The 18,186-nt window shown below is 45.0% G+C and overlaps 1 protein-coding gene across 1 annotated transcript; it reads left to right on the plus strand.

The window, feature by feature from the left end:
* Positions 1 to 168: 168 nt before the first annotated feature.
* Positions 169 to 11,646, plus strand: LOC121579001 (nucleoporin Nup37). Its single transcript, XM_041893284.2, is given in 11 exon segments — positions 169 to 261; positions 2,657 to 2,871; positions 3,095 to 3,219; positions 5,685 to 5,757; positions 6,039 to 6,133; positions 9,992 to 10,082; positions 10,567 to 10,748; positions 10,931 to 10,981; positions 11,279 to 11,372; positions 11,534 to 11,606; positions 11,609 to 11,646. Coding segments are annotated over 10 exon segments (975 nt in total). The 5' UTR covers positions 169 to 261; positions 2,657 to 2,718.
* Positions 11,647 to 18,186: the final 6,540 nt, after the last annotated feature.

The following is an 18,186-nucleotide window of genomic DNA, read 5'->3' on the forward strand; positions in this document are numbered from 1 at the left end:
TCTTTATCACAGAACCAAATATTGTTTTTAGCATACCTGACTATGTTTCGTGTGAGAACGTTTATTATTTTTTATAAAGTGTTTTTAATATAGCAATAGTGTGTAATGTGTCAAAGTGGTGCACAATTGCGTTTTAATCTCAGCGCGGTCCCCCTAGAATTTAAGAATAAAACGGCATGGTACGTTCCAACACGGACACCAATGCAGTTTTTTGGGGGGGGGGGCAGAAGTTGTAGCGAACATGCTGAAAGGCGCGCATAGGTATGGTTATGAATTAGCTAGCTATCTATGCTAGTTAAAAAGCCGCGTTATTTGTTGAAATATTTTGTATTATATTGCCAAAGGCTGTCATCACTTTTAATCGCTGTATTGTGTTGTAGGCTGCTAGCGTTTGCTAGACATTAGCTGTCTGTTATTAACAGCTAGTTAGCCAACTGGTTTCATGTTTACACGTTAGTAGTTAGCAAGCTCTGCTATATTGCAAGCTAACTTGTACAACAGTGGGTGGGGTGGGGGACTGCTAGTTACTTAGCATTTCACAATGTAACATTACCAGAGCATGTCCTGAAGCCAAGGCTACCACCTTTTCTGATGGTTACAAGGAAGATAAATAGTCTAACTAACTGCTAGCCGCTAGCTAAGTATTCTAGCTAGTTACAGTACTGACCGTTTGTGCACTGTTAAGCTACCAATAGCCAGCACATGCCTCCTTGACAACTAACCTACTAACTAGATGGCTTCTATGTTTAACATACCCTTAAATTGTTCATGCCTAGCCAAACCTAATGTAACTCCTGAGATTAGGGTCTATCTAAAGTATTTCGGAGCAAACTAAGTCGCCAGTACGCTAACTAGAGTAATTAGCTAGCCTACTTAAAGGAGCAATCTGAAGTTGCTACAATCATTTTAGACATTTTAAATTAATTATATATAAATAGCATACTCATTGATTATTGAATAATATAACTCATAGATGCCTCATGAGCTTAGTTCAACTGTCGTACCCTCATCAGAACCCAAAATATAAGCTTGTTTTTATTAATTTTTTTGAAAAACACTGTATAGCTTCAAAACATGATGAATGCTATAATTTTGTTATAGATCAGGGGTAGGTAACCCTGTTCCTGGAGTGCCACAGGTACTGCAGGATTTTGTCACAACTAGGCACCACACTGAGTTAATTGATCAGTTCAGTGATTGCCTAAATTCAACACACCTGGTCTTCCAGGTCAGTTAAATCAAAAACATGAAGTGCCTATGGCACTCCAGGACCAGGGTTGCCTACCCCTGTCATAGATGGTCAGTACTTGTATCCATAGCTCTGTCCATGAATTTGAGTGGTTACATTTCTCAAGCCCCATCCTGCAGCTGTTTACCAAATCAGTGGTGGGGTGGCCCGCTTTGTAATTGTTTGTGCTGCACATTGCCCCTTTAAGACTGCAATCAGCAAACAATAACACTTGAGACTGAATGATCCAGTGTAGTGAAATGGTGTTCTGTTGCCCTCACTTAGTGGATCCCCCTCTTGATGTTAACCTTTGGAGTCCAATAGCCCAATGGTCCCCAAACTGTGGGGTGCACCCCCTGAGCCCCCCACCCCCAAAATAAAAACATACAATTATTATCATAATTTATTTTAGGAACTCAGTCCGGCTTTAAACGTAGTCTTGAAAGTTGGAATAGTAGAATGCAATTTCGAAATTGGGTAGTGCGTCATCAGTTTCCTCGTCATGTCAGTCATTGAATACCTATTTATAACTTGTCAGAAATGTCCAGATCAACTAGCCCATGTCAGCTAAGGTTTTTTAGCACATATATTTTGTTGTAATGTTTTGGTCACTCATATCACATGTATACACATTAGAAATGGCAAAGTGTATAGAGCTGCAAGAAAATTACCTTTAAAATGGCAACATTTTCTCTGCACCCCATGACAAAATGTGTAAGATTGCAGGAAATAAGCTTTAAAACCTGCAACATTTTCTCTCTGCCAACAAGATGGGTGTGAACAGTTTGTGTCATGAACAGTGTTTGTGCCCATAGAAATAGACGTGGGGCGCGGGATGTTCCCCAATGCTGGAAGCGGGGCCTGAGTGAAAAGGTTTGGGAACCTACAGCTTACATGATGTCAGTAAAACAGCAAGAATGGTGTCCCATTATGTGATCACTGTGACAGCTGTCACCTATGACCTTTCACACATTTAAAAAGCTTCCATCTAAACAACCCCCCGACCCACATTGCCCAGGAGAAGGGTGTTTCACCCCACCCTTCCTGGAAAAACCAGACAAGTCTGTGTTTGTCTGGTATGTCTCTCCTAGTGAAACTGTAGCAAGGGATCTATATGACTGATGGGTTTTGCATTTAGGGCTGTTCTGATGATCTCTTGATTATCTTATTGTCACTCCCTACAATAATTTTCTCAGTGACTACCACAGAAATTAAACAGGCACATTAATGCTCAGGCTTTAAGCTATATGAATCCCCCCAAACAAGTTAGCCCACTACTGGAGTATATAAGCTTTGGCTCGCTTGAGTGTGCATACGGAAGTATTATTTTTGGCTTTCAATACAGATGTGCTGTTTCTGTATAAGGAAGTTCTAATAATCTAATATCCTCTCTTTTGAAAGATTAACCCCTCTTCAACCCTGATGCAGGTGGTAAAGTCAAACCAAACAGTAAATACACCGGACATAAGCATCACCAAAATACATTTAGCATGGAGGACTCAGGTCGGGGAGCCAGCTACACAGTACCCTGTGACGACTACGTCCATGTGGTGGAGTTCAGCCCCTTTGACAGTGGCTCAGCTGCGTCCCTCCTGGCCTATGGAGGAAACCAGTATGTGGTGGTAGGCACCTGCCGCTTCCAGGTGAGTGGTAGCCTGCCAGATCCACATTCTCAGTAGCCACTGGTTCTTTCTTCATTTTTCCTCTTCCTCATGTCCTCTCTTTCGCCTCCATTCTCAAAATGCATCGAAAGGAAGATCCTCCCAAGGTTCCTCCCCTCTGAGGAGGCATGGATAGGGGACATGAGGAATTGAGAAACCGTCAGTGTTTTGGTGCCATGTGTGATGTGAACCACTGTTTGTGCAGGAGGAGGACATGGAGGTAGAGGGGGTTGAATTCACCACACTGCGTGTTTTCCATCATGCGTTACGTGTGGATTGCCTTGCATGGAGCCCTGAGTCTCGGCTGGACAAGCTGCCCCAACTCATCAGGTACCTCACTCCTTTTAGTTCTTGCAGCTGTCTTCTGTCTTTACATCAGGGTGTCTTCAACTCTGGTCCTGGAGTGCTGCTTGGTGTGCAGGCTTTCATTCCAGCCCTGCAATAAGTAACAACTGATTCAGCTCAACATGGTGCAGACTGAAGACGTGGTTAGTTGGTTATTTGGACCAGCCACCACTGTGGGTTGAACCTGCACTACTGTTTTTTTCTCTCTCTTCATCATCAGCTCCTACCTCAGTCAATCAATCAAATGTATAAAGCCCTTTTTACACCAGCAGATGAGACAAAGTGCTTATACAGAAACCCAGCCTAAAACCTCAAAGAGCGAGCATGCGAGCAATACAGGAGAGGGAGATGATATACTTAAGATCACACAGGACTCCAAATAAGACAGGAGAAAAACATCAGATAGGACAGACTGACCCTAGCTCCCCGGCAGATAGACTATTGCAGCATAGATATTGGGGACTGAGACGGGGGACACTGTGGCCCTGTCTGACGATACAGGGCCAACCAGGCAGGATATAACCCTACCCACTTTGCCAAAGCACAGACCCCACACCACTAGAGGGATATCAACAGACCAGCAACTTACTACCCTGAGACAAGGTAGAGTATAGCCCACAAAGATCTTCCCCACCGCACGAGCCCGAGGGGGCGCAAGACCAGACAGGAAAATAACATCAGTGACTCAACCCACTCAAGATGAGTATAGTGAAAAGCTCCCCTGGTTCCAGACTACACTCAATCATAGGACCTACTGAAGAGATGAGTCTTCAGTAAAGATTTAGTTGAGGCCGATTCTGCATCTCTCATATGAATCGGCAAACCATTTCATAAAAGTGGAGCTCTATAGGAGAAAGCCCTGCCTCCAGCTGTTTGCTAAGAAATTCTTGGAACAATGAGGCTTGTGTCTTGTGACCGTAGAGTACGTGTAGGTATGTACGGCAGGACCACCTGTCACCTGCTTATCCCAGAGCCATATATTTATCTAAATATATCTCTGGATCATCCATCTACACCACCTCTGTGACAGTCAGTGGTATAAAACCCTCAGTAGTCTTGGCCCAGCTGCATTCCACATTCACCTACCGTATGAAGCCCAGTCATCCTACTATTCTCAGTGGCCCACTGCAAGAATACCAACCCAGTTATTTCAGGTGTGGTTTGATAAAAAAGGAAGTTGAACGTTATTACATAGAAAGCAAGGGTTTCCTCTTAATTGGAATTGTGGATGGGAATGCTGTAATCCTGCGGGAGATGTTTCCAAGTTGCTTTAATTGAAAGGGAAAGGCAGCGATACTTCCTGGCCTTCTGTGGTTAAGTCTGCAGGGCCCTGGGGGCCGGCGTGTGACGTGCGCACATGTTATTGCGCTGATGGCTCCTCCGCTCAAGTTCCGTCCCTCCCCTAGTTTTGCACGTAGTTATGCCTTCCAGGAAAAGTACAGTGTTCTCACGGGCGTGCCTGAGGCAGGGGCCGGCTAGGAGGAGGAGGAGGAGGAGGAGGAGGGGCAGGGGGCTTATGCTGGGAGGCTTCCAGATTCTACCAGGCCAGCCATGTGAGGTCCAGTCAGCAACCTCCTGGTAGATTCTGGTGAACTGTCAGGAACACTTCCCCAGCATCAGCTCAGGGCCAAAACAGACCCAATCATTAGTCAACCCTGTGACATTGACAACTCTTTGAAGATTGCCTCATGAAGAAATGTTCTCCCACTTGGCACCTGTTCTTTCATTGACAATATTCCTGCAGCATAGGCTAAATCTAGTTAGAAACATTTGTATCGCAAGACTGAGTTATGTATTGAATTAGAGGTTTGATGATAGATCTTTGGCAATGCCCAGCAATTGAGTTGAAAGAAGGGTGAAATGCCCTCCACAATTCGCTGACTACTAGGCTATGTATCAGTTGTTGGTATAATCACCTGTACCAGTTGCTTGGGAGAATATTCTGGCTGTGTATCGCGACATCATGCCAAATCCGTCTGTTCCTGCGACTGCAAATGCGTGAAAATGCGTCTGTTTTTCTTGCGATATGTGTGTTTTTCTTGTCATAAGTGAGTTAGTGTAATTGTGTAAGTAATTGCAGGCGCTGGTATATACTACGACTGATTAGAGGCAAAGTCCTCTTCCAGGCGTTAGTTAGTCTCTGAAACAGAAATGCTGAAATGGCATGAGGTCGGTGAGGAATCTTGTTTTTCTCCATGTTTATCTTCGCAGTTAGAATCTCCCTGGCAGTGTTTCCATTGAACCATGTCCAAGTCTTTACCACACGGACGCAAACATCCAAAGGTGTCAACCCGCGCTGCAGTGCAGTCAGACACGCATAGACATGTACGTGTGCCTGGGTGTGTGTACGTACGCGTGTCTTTGAGGAGGATGGGCTGTTTTGATGTTCTCTTTCTTTGTTTATGTCTGTCTCTCTCTCTCTGTCTGTCTCTGTCTCTCTCTCTCTCCAGATTTTGCACTGCAGCAGCAGACAGAAAAGTGAGGCTGTTGACTTCTGATCTTCAGAATAAACATGAAGTCAAGGTAGAGTACTGGAACTCCCGCCCTCACGACTAGATCACACTGGAACTACCACTGCACCTGTCAGTTTAGTTGGCATCTGGTTTCTTTAAATCAAGCCATTTGTATGTAGCACACTGGCAGTAGGTACTTAGTGAATGGCTTTTATATTAGCCTATTCAAGAACCTAGCACACACAAGGAGCCAGGGCACTGTCCTACAGTCTATGGTACACTCGCACCAAATGCAGCGTTTGTTAATTGTATATTCTGTGTTTCTGTGGTGATGTCTGTGTGGTTGTCTAGGTGATGGAGGGTCACACCAGCTACATCAACCACTTAGTGTTCGAACCCACAGAGGGGAAACAAATCGCTTCGGTCAGCGACGACCATACATGCAGGTCAGTCTTCTCATTCAGCAAGAAGAATATGAGTGTCTTCCCCCAGCTCTTGGTTCTGTGTTCTGTTCTCTGTTAATGGTGCAGAAAGTCCTGACTGTGTTTCCACAATGAAACCCAATGCTTATCACAACACACCCCGGTGTTGCCGTGCGTAAGCACACCACCCCGCTTCTCCAGCTTTTCGAAGTAATTGGTTAAATATGGAAATCCAATTAGCTTCAGTACTGCTGAAGGTTTTTCCTCTCCTTAGGGTTGACACTTAACAAGGTCCCCCAATGTGGCCTATCAATCAGTAGAAGTAGAAGGAAAGAGTATGTCGGTAGCCAGGAGTAACCATGGGGTAACCATGGGGTAACCATGGTGTAACCTGAGCACAGGAGGTTGGTGGCACATTAATTGGGGAGAACGGGCTCGTGGTAATGGCTGGAGAGGAATCAGTGGAATGGTATCAAACACATGGTTTCCACGTGTTTGCTATTTCATTTGCTCCGTTTCGGCCATTATTATGAGCCGTTCTCCCCTGAGCAGCCTCCACTGAACCTGAGGGACCTCCTGTTACATTAGTAATTAGGGTTGTTGCTAGGGTGAAAGCCTGGCACCAATCCTACTCCCTCTTACCCCTTCCCCCTCAATGTGAGCTCGTATTGTTTTATCTGTGATTGATGGGTGAGTACATTTAATAAAGTTAGCAGCTTAGAAATGAATGACTGGCCCCTACTTTTCTCTCCGCTAGAGCCTGAAAGAGCATGTCTCTCATCGCCATCTTTAAACCCAACGCTCCCTGGATGAGAAACACACCTGAAACATCTGCTTTCTATTCATAAACTCATCATTTCAGGAGCCTGGAGCTCGCGGTTACACTTCCAGTCATCAAATACAGGCCATGGTTGAATTATCTCCTCAATCTCCTTCCGCCCTGCCTAAATGCTCTAAAGTGTTGGTTAGGATGAGGGATGTGGGGAGAGAGAGAGGGAGCTGGGGCTGGAGCTCTGCTACTGGAGAAACATCAGTGCTCAGTTCTCCCTCAGCCTCCTCTATAATGGCCTGGCCAGAGAAAACAGGGGTACGCTTGCTCGGCTCCATCTGCAGAAAGATTTAAATTCTGTCACGTTGAGAAAATATGGGACGCAGGAGGAAGAGTGAGGTGGAACAAGGGAAAGATCAAGTTAACAGGAGAGGGGCCTTCCAGGCAGCCCACACAAACTGAGACCCCTGATAGGGTGAGAGAAAAGAACAGTGGACCTGCTTCTCTACTGAGTGTGTGTGTTCGTACACTTGGCAGGTTGTCCTACCATAACTCTGCTGTGCTCTTTGTCAACACTGTCCTTTCCTGCGTGGGAACTCTACTCCAGCCGGAGTAGCCACCTGTAGCAGCTAGAAGAAGGTCACAGCCTCCCACTGAGGTCAGAGTGTCTGCCAGAGGTCCCAACCTCTCTGGGCTGGGGTCCCATTGTGTCTGTTAGCTTACAATTGTATTTGCAGTAGGTATGTTTCTGGATGGATTCCTCAGTTCAGCCCGCTCTGGTTTCGTGTTCAGATGGGTCAGCAGAATACAGCTTACTTAAGGGGCTTGAACAGAGACACCTGCTGCAACTATTTGATGTGTGGGATCTCAAATATTTATTTTATGTCTTAAGAAATTATTTTGTGTATGATCTCTCTGTGTCATCCTTTTGGAAAGTATTTCTGAGGCGTTATCACAATAGTTTGAGACTTTCTCCCCACTCGAACCCGCCAGTCAAGCTTTCTGTCAGTTAGGCTGTCCACTCGACAAAATCCCAATCTTTCATCTCCTCTTTTCCTTTAACCTTTTCTTCTCCTGTTCTCACGCTTTTTTTTTTTGCTCCGTGCTAGGAGATCCCATCATCAACTCTAGCGAGAGGAGCAAACTGATCCAATAAAAATGACTAATGGCTGAGATAATTATTTCAACAGTCCAAATGTCTGTTAAAGATCATGTTATTGTTCAAGACACTTGAGCAGATCCGATCAAGATGGATGCTGATGTGGTTTTGGGGAGGTGGAGATGGTGTGCTGTGCACCTCCGCCTGGACTCCCTTGTGAGGCTCTGAGGTGGGATTACTGTTAGTCTTTCTCAACCCTCGTTCCCCTGAGAGTCGCCAAGGTTATTTACCCTGCACTCTCCAATCATTTAGTTCACACTGCACACTACGCTTTCCCATTTCCCTACGCTCATTTGGAAAACATTGACCAAAATGAAACACCTGCAGCTGCTGTTTTCTCACTCACATCTACACACAGACTTCAAATGCTGTCTTGCCTTTCAACTCTATTGTACATGAAGCCCAGTGTTATTGCTTGATGTCATGTCAGTTGTAGTGTTATGCAATTACACAGTGCTTTGTCAGTGGCGGTTTCAGTCTTGTTTCTTGCCCCCTTTCATGCCTTTCACCTTGTTCAGCAAGGGTTATGTTTAAAAAAATAATAATCTTTCCCCATTTGAAGGGCAAGGTGGTTGACCACAACTTGGCCGGATGCGGCGTAGGCGTGCGATTAAACTCTGCTTGGCGAAAAGTGGTCTGAGAAGAGAGGGTTTATGCTTGTTTGTCTGCTGTGGTCTGAGGCTTCCAACCTCACTCATGCTCTAAGGAGGAGGGTCTGCACTGCGCTCTACACAGGGCCATTCTGACTTCTGTGTCGAGTAAAGAAGCAAAAGCTCTCATGGAGAAATATGAGGGTGTTTTATCCCCTGCAGGAAGACACAGGAAAAGTTGAATGTTTGTTTACTGAGGTGTTCATCTGGGATGGGGCATAATCATATCCTCTCCACTGAAGACATCTCTCCAACATGATTGACATTTAGAAGGACTTTGGGGCTTTATTAGATGATGTCTTCTGCATGACCTCATCAGTCAGCGCCTTCACATCGCCTCCCAATCTCACGGTCCTTGTTTTTTAAAAACCGCTTTGCAAGTTTATTCCCTCCTGGTTCAGGGAATGTTCTGTTAGATATGAGGCCTTGTGTTCGCTGAGGAGGGCTTTCAGATGTGGTTAAAGAGTAGATCGTGGTCTCGGGAGCAGCCTGTCCTCTCCAAGTGATTTATTACATCTGCACGCATGTTTGCCTTGTATCCTCGGTCTTTCGCCGTCAGCGCAGGGCCCCAGCCGTCTGTCTTCACAGCTCGGGGCAGATTATCAACCAAGATCCCTTTTTCCATGAAAGAAGGGCGGTACTAGTGAGGCTCTGTGTGCACATCTCTTGGACAACTGGCAGAAGTTAGATAAAATTACACGCAGGCATTACGTGCTTTCACAAAAACACTGTCACCATTACAGACCTGTTGTGTGCTGTTCACTCATTAGAGTATATTCTGAAGAGAGTCACACAAACGCCTGGGGAAAGGTGCATTGGATGGAAGCTTGTAACCCTAGCTTTTTGACAAAAACAGCCAGCCAGCCATGATGTCTTTTGTTCTGTTTGGTATTTTTAGCTGCCATTAACGTGCGTGTAATCCCTTTGTTTTGTGTGCTGTCAGCACCAAGGCCTGCACTGTGCTGCGCGTCATTTCTCTCCACACACGGGTAGCTGGACTCGAGAAGCTGTTTTTAGCACTGCTGCGCGTCCCGCTCCAGTACAGCTAATTGAGTGCTTATTAATCTTGTTTTTTGGACTTGATAATTTGTCATTTTTGACAGGACCTGTTTTATCTGAAGCTTCAGACCCGGTTGTTTCTTTGAATCCCAGACATCCTGTCTGAGGTTGTTTTCTAAATGGGAATTTTCTTACAATCCTTAAAATGTTTATTTCCCCTGAGCACACCCCCTCTCCGACCATCCTGTAGTGTCCAGCTAGTGCCCTTTCCCATTCATGCCTGATGGCCTCTCTTGTCCCCACAGGGTGTGGGACCTGGAGGGCAATGAAACCACTACATTCAGACTACGCTCCCCTGGCGTCACTGTGTGCTGGCATCCTGAAGATGTCTTCAAAGTGCGTACAGTAACAGTGCTCTCCAGTTTCATAATGAGAGTTTAAATAATTTGTGAGAGTTATACGACCTAGTGAGAGTGAAAAGATCTAGTGTGAGAGTTTAAAAAAAGATCTAGTGTGAGAGTTAAAAAATATCTAGTGTGAGAGTTAAAAAAGATCTAGTGTGAGAGTTAAAAAAGATCTAGTGTGAGAGTTAAAAAAAGATCTAGTGTGAGAGTTAAAAAAGATCTAGTGTGAGAGTTAAAAAAGATCTAGTGTGAGAGTTAAAAAAGATCTAGTGTGAGAGTTAAAAAAGATCTAGTGTGAGAGTTAAAAAAGATCTAGTGTGAGAGTTAAAAAATATCTAGTTTGAGAGTTAAAAGATGTAGTGTGAGAGTTAAAAGATGTAGTGTGAGAGTTAAAAAAGATGTAGTGTGAGAGTTAAAAAAGATGTAGTGTGAGAGTTAAAAGATGTAGTGATACTAAACCTCTGTCCTCCGTCCAGCTGATGGTGGCCGAGAAGAAGGGGACGATCCGCTTCTATGACCTTGTTACCCAGCAGGCCATTCTTTCTCTGGATTGTGGCCAGTCGCCGCTCATGTCGGCCGACTGGTGCCTCACCAACACCATCAAGGTGGGTGCGGTGACGGGCAGCGACTGGGTCATCTGGGATATCACCCGCTCCAGGTGAGTGGCAGGACAGATGCTTGTGACCAACTGGGTTCGAACCCGGGTCTCTAGCACGCCACAAGACTTTGTTAGCCCCAAGAGCTAACACAAGTCTTTATGTCACAGACAAGGTTACCCATCACCTCAGTTACATGCTGTATAACAATGGGATTTGTTAATGGTTATTTGTCTGTGTGTAGTTACCCACAAGAGAAGAGGCCTGCCCATGTAGAACGAGCAGGAAACTTCAGGTAACTGCTTTGTCCTTGCTTCCAAGGTCCTTGCTATCTGGTATCCTTGGGATGTCCCTACCCCATTGAAGTTAACATTTTGAAATGGTTAAGGTTAGGGTAGAGGTTAGGGTTTAGGGTAGGGACGTCCCAAGGATCCCGAATGCTTCCAATTCCTCTGTCCTTCAGAGTATTGTGATGCATTTTGCGGTAGTCCTGCTGATACCACTGCTGCCGACGACGTCAATGATAATGGCTGTGGTGATGATGATAATGGTGATAGCAATTACTGTAACCACGGGTCTCATGGTCTTCCAGGTGGTCTCGGGCCAATGAGAATCTCTTCTCCACAACAGGATGTCCAGGCAAGATCAGCAGTCAGTTACTAGTGCATCACTTGGGTCACCCGCAGGTCAGTGAGCTGTGTGTTTGGCTGTTTGCATTGGCACAGTGTGTCAGTTTCTGAGTAATAAAAGTGTGGGAATAATGTTCAGTAAGAGTGTTGGGAATGGGGATAATGTGACATGCTTCCTGGACCGGGTTTCTTATGTTTATATGGTGGTGTTGTTGCAGCCCGTGATGATTGGATCAGCCACGGTGGGGGCGGGTCTAAGCTGGCACAGGTCCCTCCCACTCTGTGTCATTGGCGTGACCGAAAGCTCTCTTTTTGGATGACAGAAATGTAATGAGTGCTCCCTATGGACACATTGGGACGGAGATCCAATGGCGACCCAGCAGGGTAGGGGAGGGAATGCGGCAAGAGAAGGCGGACAGTATAAAAGCGCAATACTAAAATGTAAAATGTAAATGAATGTATGGGAGGCAATGCAACTGTAAATTGAAACTGTTTGACCGGGAGGTGTGGTCGGATATTCTCTATTTTCATAATTTTTCAATAAAGTATTTCATTTTCCATGTTTTTGTTTGCTTTGAGTTCTGAATTGAAAGTTTAGACACATCCTGGACTTTTGATCTTTATTTTAGAGTCCGACAACTGACCGCCCCTTCAGGTCATACCCAGACAAACAGAAGGGTCGAACTGGCTTCTGTGAAAAGCGGTGCTGGTTTTGTCTTTCTCAGAAGCGTATCAGTGCCTAGTCTGTTATGATGTTCTGCCAAGCGCCTCAGGGTGAGCTGCAGGTCACAGGAATGTGTGAGCTCAGTGCTGCCAGCACTCTACTCTACCGATCAACACCACAATCCCTCTACAGGTGCTCACTCTCTCTCTGTAAAACAGACATACACACTCACCCATACACATTCTCTCTGTCTCACGCACACACACACATCCGTCCCCACCCTCATAGGTCCTATTCCACCTGCAGAGTGAGGCCTGGGAAGGCCTAACGCAGGCAGCCAGGCCCTGCTCCTGCTATTGGGTAAACCCTGAGATTAAGACAAGGGGAGGAAACTAAAGAGAGAGGAAAAAGGTTTTGAAAAGTTGTTTTGGAAGAGATGCGCAGGAAACTGGGAGTAGCGGTCTTTTCAGGTCAGATACTACTAGCTGGCAGAGGGGATGAGTGATTTGTCTCTCCAGAGAAAAGGGAGAAAACACAAGAGCCACACATCTCATAGTCGTAGTGGGTGGGGACGATCAGTGATGCTGAGATGGAGCATGGGAGACATTGGACCATATGCCAACAGAAGCAGAGTTCTCTATTAGAAACAAGGGCTCATTGTATCCTATTGGATGGTCCATGTGTGAGAATAGCACTTACTTACTGCATTATAACTACAAGAGGGCACGCATTAAATTTGATAATGAATAATTTTTCGTGACAGCTAATCACTTGTTTCCACAGATGGACGTTTTGTTTGTCTGAGGGTGCAGCCCTTTGGATGGAGTTGTGTGTGTGTGTGTGTGTGTGTCTACAGGGAATAACACAGAACAGTTTATTTTACTCCATGAATGTATGTGTAAGGGCTGAAACAGTGGGTTTTATTGTACAGCGGTGTTTCTGCACGACAGAGTGAGGCAGGTATAGGGGAGGAGAGACCACTCTTTCAATCCCGCTAGACAGGCCCGTATGTTTCTTGGAGCGTACGCACTGACCACCATCCGCAATCATAACATGCTACCGCTCTCCTGGTCCACTCTCTTTGTTTGAACAAGTCCAATGTGGTTGGTGCCGTACGTTTGCAGTGTTGGACGCAAGTGGTGCTGGAAGAGCTGCGTGAAACACAGAGAAATCAATGTCGGCGAGCAAGACACCGCCACCTCTCTCTATGCACACACCACTGAACATTTTCCAAAGGCTATAATATCCTCTTAGGGTGAATTAGAATTGCAAAGTGCAAGGAGATTTTTGGTGAGAAATGTGAGTCATGAATCTCTCGATCAATAGTGTCTCCCAGAATCAAAGTGACTCAAGACCCCACCTGGTGGTCTGTTACTAGTTTCTAGTCCAGGGATGGGCAACTCCAGTCCTCGGGGCCGGAGTGGTGTCACACTTTTTCCCCATCCCAAGAAAACACAGGTGATTAAACTAATTGCATTCTAAACTGAAAATCACGATTAGTTGATTTATTGGAGTCAGGTGTGTTAGCTGGGGCTGGGGCAAAGGTGAGACCAATCAGGCCCCCGAGGACTGGAGTTACCCATACCTACTCTAGACAGACGGCTTGCCTCCCACAATGTACCAATGATCCATCTTAACATACCTGTACGTATACAACGTCAGATTGGCATAGAGGAAAGGGTGGCGTTGGTACATCCAGCTTTTTTAAATCACTGCCTTATACGCTTCTTGCCCTATCGTAAACATCCCCTGGACACAAAATAGTAGCTGGCAAGATGGAGATCAGAGGTTATTTTTAATGAGTGCATTTTTGCTAGTGGCTAGTTTGCATCAACTTCCTTCACTAAAACCACAGCAAAGGTTTTGCCTGCAAACGTTGGTTTCGAATCGCGACGTGTCTGCCTCGTGATTTGTTGGGAGAGTTGTCTGTCTGAAGAGCACCCTCCCGGAACAACCAAGAGAATCTGTCATTCATCCCAGACCTAGTACTGTTGCTGCCCTAGGTCTTGGATTTCCGAGACTGCTTTGTTACCTTCTTTGACATACCATGTAATTTTTGGCAAGTTAAATCAAGTGTAAACTGAGCTTGAACCCTTCAACAACTTTGCAGTATTAAAGTATCCATATTAGGTCATTCTAATGACCCTTAATCTTTTTTTGTTTTTGTTTGAACAAGGAGATCCTTGGTTTGAAGTTGAACAGTAAGATAACCATGACAGAGCTATTTCTCATAGGCCAGGAAGGCTTTCCTGGTTAGTAGGCCGACTTGGCTTCCATCTTAATCTCCAGTTGTAATGTAATAACAAACGCAGAGAGGAATCAAAGAGAGATCAGACAGGTGTGAACTCTCCACCTCTCTCTCTGTAATCCCCTCCACCACTTCAGACAAGATGAGGCCTTCAGCTAATTCCACCCCAACCCACACATGCGAAGCCAGGGGCTCAAGAAAAAGAGAACAAATGCTAATAATGAGCAGTATTAGATGAGAGAAAACAAAGGAAGAGATTAGAGGTTTTCTTTGAGGTAAAAAATACTTTCCTTTCATCTGGGGATTTTCTTAGGCCTACATGATGTAAAACCAGCCTGAAGTGGAAATATGTTGATCTGGATGAGGGCAGTTGAGAGAAAAGTCTACAAAACATTACAATACAGACTAAATGTGACTACGATAATACATTAGAACACTCAGTACACAAAATGTAAATTGGATAATTATGGTAATCGTTTAATTTTAAGTGTCTCTGCACTAATCATTGGATTTAGCATTTTTTGTTTATGAATGCGGCAAAAAGACAGTCCATGATCTGTGCTTCATATAGGTCTTCAGTGAGGACTGTGAACCCAATGACCCATCCTTTTGAGTCTGGGGAAGGCTAGCGCGTGCCAAGGTAACGATGGTTCATGACATTAGGAAACACTTAAGTTCTGAAGGCAGGATGATACTGTGCATCATTGGGGATTTGTGGTTAGTATGTGAGGCACAATAATTTTGTTTGGAACCAGTAGTGGTTATCTTATCGTCATGGCAACCCATTTTGTGTTTGGGGGCCTCAGCAGATTTGGATACCAGTGGTCGGTTTTCGGGGGGGATTTTTGGATTCGAGCTGTGCTGGATGTAAGCTGAGATACGAGAAATTATTAAGTGTTCGAATTTGGGTTAAGGAAGTGGATGTGTGCACTGCTGCACTCAAGTCAAGAGGTATAGTAGATCAATATTCTGCACTGGAGAGGTTAAGTTTCTCTGTGAGTAGGGTGAACCATGTTTGATTTACACTGGAATAATTGAACAGGAAGACCTCCCACTCAAGGTGGTCGGAGGCTTTCACAGCCACTGTGTACATCATGATGTTTTACAGTCTGAGTAGATCTACGGACTGATTTGCATTCTGGCTTTGAAAATGAATATGGGTGAACTCTGGTGCAGACACATTGTCACTGATACAGAAAGAAGGCATATATCACCCTTGAGCCCTAAAGGCAGAATCATGTCACAGGTAGAGAGAGATGGAGAGAGTTTATCATGCCAGTTGTGAAGCCCTACTGACGTGTAGTGCTCTACTGTGAGGTCTCTGTGACCGGGTCCAGCTCTAGATCCACTGGGCCTCAATGCTGGCTCTGACAGTAGCCAGCTGAGGAAACATGATAGTTAAATCATTCATAATTAGCTCCTTCCCTTTACTTAATAACACGTGAAGACAAATGGGTTCAAGAATTTTCTAAATGGAAACAGTTGGTTTGGAATGGGAGGCAGAGGCACATGGGCTTATATTGTAGTACTTCCACCCTCTTTGACGTTCTCGCTCATGTTCCTTCTCGCTCTCTTTTGCTCTCTGTCTCTTTCTCGCCTCCTCAAAGCACAAATACACAGACATCGGATCCTTTCTTGTCTCCCTCCTTGAGCTCCCTCCATATTGGGCTTTTTTTCACATTCTTTCTTTTCACTATTTTACACATGCATTTTAAAGTTTTTCTCTGTAATCTCTCTACTTAGATAAACATTCTTGGAGATATTTACCGTCTACATTTCCTACGCCCACCTCTCTCTTCTATGCCCTTTGATTGGACCGAAAAAATTAAAATATGTATTACTTTGTACATTCTCCTCACAATACATGTATAACATCACTGTACATATCAATACATATCATATCAATACATACAGTGGGGGGAAAAAAGAGTATTTAGTCAGCCACCAATTGTGCAGTTCTCCCACTTAAAAAGATGAGAGAGGCCTGTATTTTCATCATAGGATTAATCAACTATGACAGACAAATTGAGGAAAAAAAATCCAGAAAATCACATTGTAGGATTTTTATGAATTTATTTGCAAATTATGGTGGAAAATAAGTATTTGGTCACCTAAAACAAGCTAGATTTCTGGCTCTCACAGACCTGTAACTTCTTCTTTAAGAGGCTCCCTCTGTCCTCCACTTGTTACCTGTATTAATGGCACCTGTTTGAACTTATCAGTATAAAGACACCTGTCCACAACCTCAAACAGTCAGCCTCCCAAACTCCACTATGGCCAAGACCAAAAGAACTGTCAAAGGACACAGAAACAAAATTGTGAGACCTGCACCAGGCTGGGAAGACTGAATCTGCAATAGGTAAGCAGCTTGGTTTGAAGAAATCAACTGTGGGAGCAATTATTAGGAAATGGAAGACATACAAGACCACTGATAATCTCCCTCGATCTGGGGCTCCACGCAAGATCTCACCCCGTGGGGTCAAAATGATCACAAGAACGGTGAGCAAAAATCCCAGAACCACACGGGGACCCAGTGAATGACCTGCAGAGAGCTGGGACCAAGTAACAAAGCCTACCATCAGTAACACGCTAGCCAGGGCTCAAATCCCGGGTGCCAGACGTCCCTGCTTCAAGCCAGTACATGTCCAGGCCCGTCTGAAGTTTGCTAGAGTGCATTTGGATGATCCAGAAGAGGATTGGGAGCAATGTCATATGGTCAGATGAAACCAAAATAGAACTTTTTGGTAAAAACTAAAATCGTCGTGTTTTGGAGGACAAAGAATGCTGAGTTGCATCCAAAGAACACCATACCTACTGTGAAGCATGGGGGGTGGAAACATCATTGCTTTGGGGCTGTTTTTCTGCAAAGGGACCAGGACGACTGATCCGTGTAAAAGGAAAGAATGAATGGGGCCATGTATCGGGAGATTTTGAGTGAAAACCTCCTTCAATCAGCAAGGGCATTGAAGATGAAACGTGGCTGGGTCTTTCAGCATGACAATGATCCCAAACACACCGCCCGGGCAACGAAGGAGTGGCTTCGCAAGAAGCATTTCAAGGTCCCCTGGAGTGGCCTAGCCAGTCTCAGATCTCAGCCCCATAGAAAATCTTTGGAGGGAGTTGAAAGTCCGTGTTGCCTAGCGGTAGCCCCCAAAACATCACTGCTCTAGAGAGATCTGCATGGAGAATGGGCCAAAATACCGGCAACAGTGTGTGTAAAACCTTGTGAAGACTTACAGAAAACGTTTGACCTGTCATTGCCAACAATGTTTCCAATGATGTTTCCACCCCCATGCTTCACAGTAGGTATGGTGTTCTTTGGATGCAACTCAGCATTCTTTTGTCCTCCAAACACGGAGTTTAGTTTTTACCAAAAAGTTATATTTTAGGTTTCATCTGACCATATGACATTCTCCCAATCCTCTTCTGGATCATCCAAATGCACTCTAGCAAACTTCAGACGGGCCTGGACATGTACTGGCTTGAAGCAGGGGGACACGTCTGGCACTGCAGGATTTGAGTCCCTGGCGCCGTAGTGTGTTACTGATGGTAGGCTTTGTTACTTTGGTCCCAGCTCTCTGCAGGCGGTCATTCACTAGGTCCCCCCTGTGGTTCTGGGATTCTTGCTCACCGTTCTTGTGATCATTTTGACCCCACAGGGTGAGATCTTGCGTGGAGCCCCAGATCGAGGGGGAGATTATCAGTGGTCTTGTATGTCTTCCATTTCCTAATAATTGCTCCCACAGTTGATTTCTTCAAACCAAGCTGCTTACCTATTGCAGATTAAGTCTTCCCAGGCTGGTGCAGGTCTACAATTTTGTTTCTGGTGTCCTTTGACAGCTCTTGGTCTTGGCCATAGTGGAGTTTGGAGTGTGACTGTTTGAGGTTGTGGACAGGGTGTCTTTTATACTGATAACAAGTTCAAACATGTGCAATTAATACAGGTAACGAGTGGAGGA

The sequence above is a fragment of the Coregonus clupeaformis genome, unplaced genomic scaffold, assembly GCF_020615455.1.
Source record: "Coregonus clupeaformis isolate EN_2021a unplaced genomic scaffold, ASM2061545v1 scaf0435, whole genome shotgun sequence".
NCBI classification, from domain to species: Eukaryota; Metazoa; Chordata; class Actinopteri; order Salmoniformes; family Salmonidae; genus Coregonus; species Coregonus clupeaformis.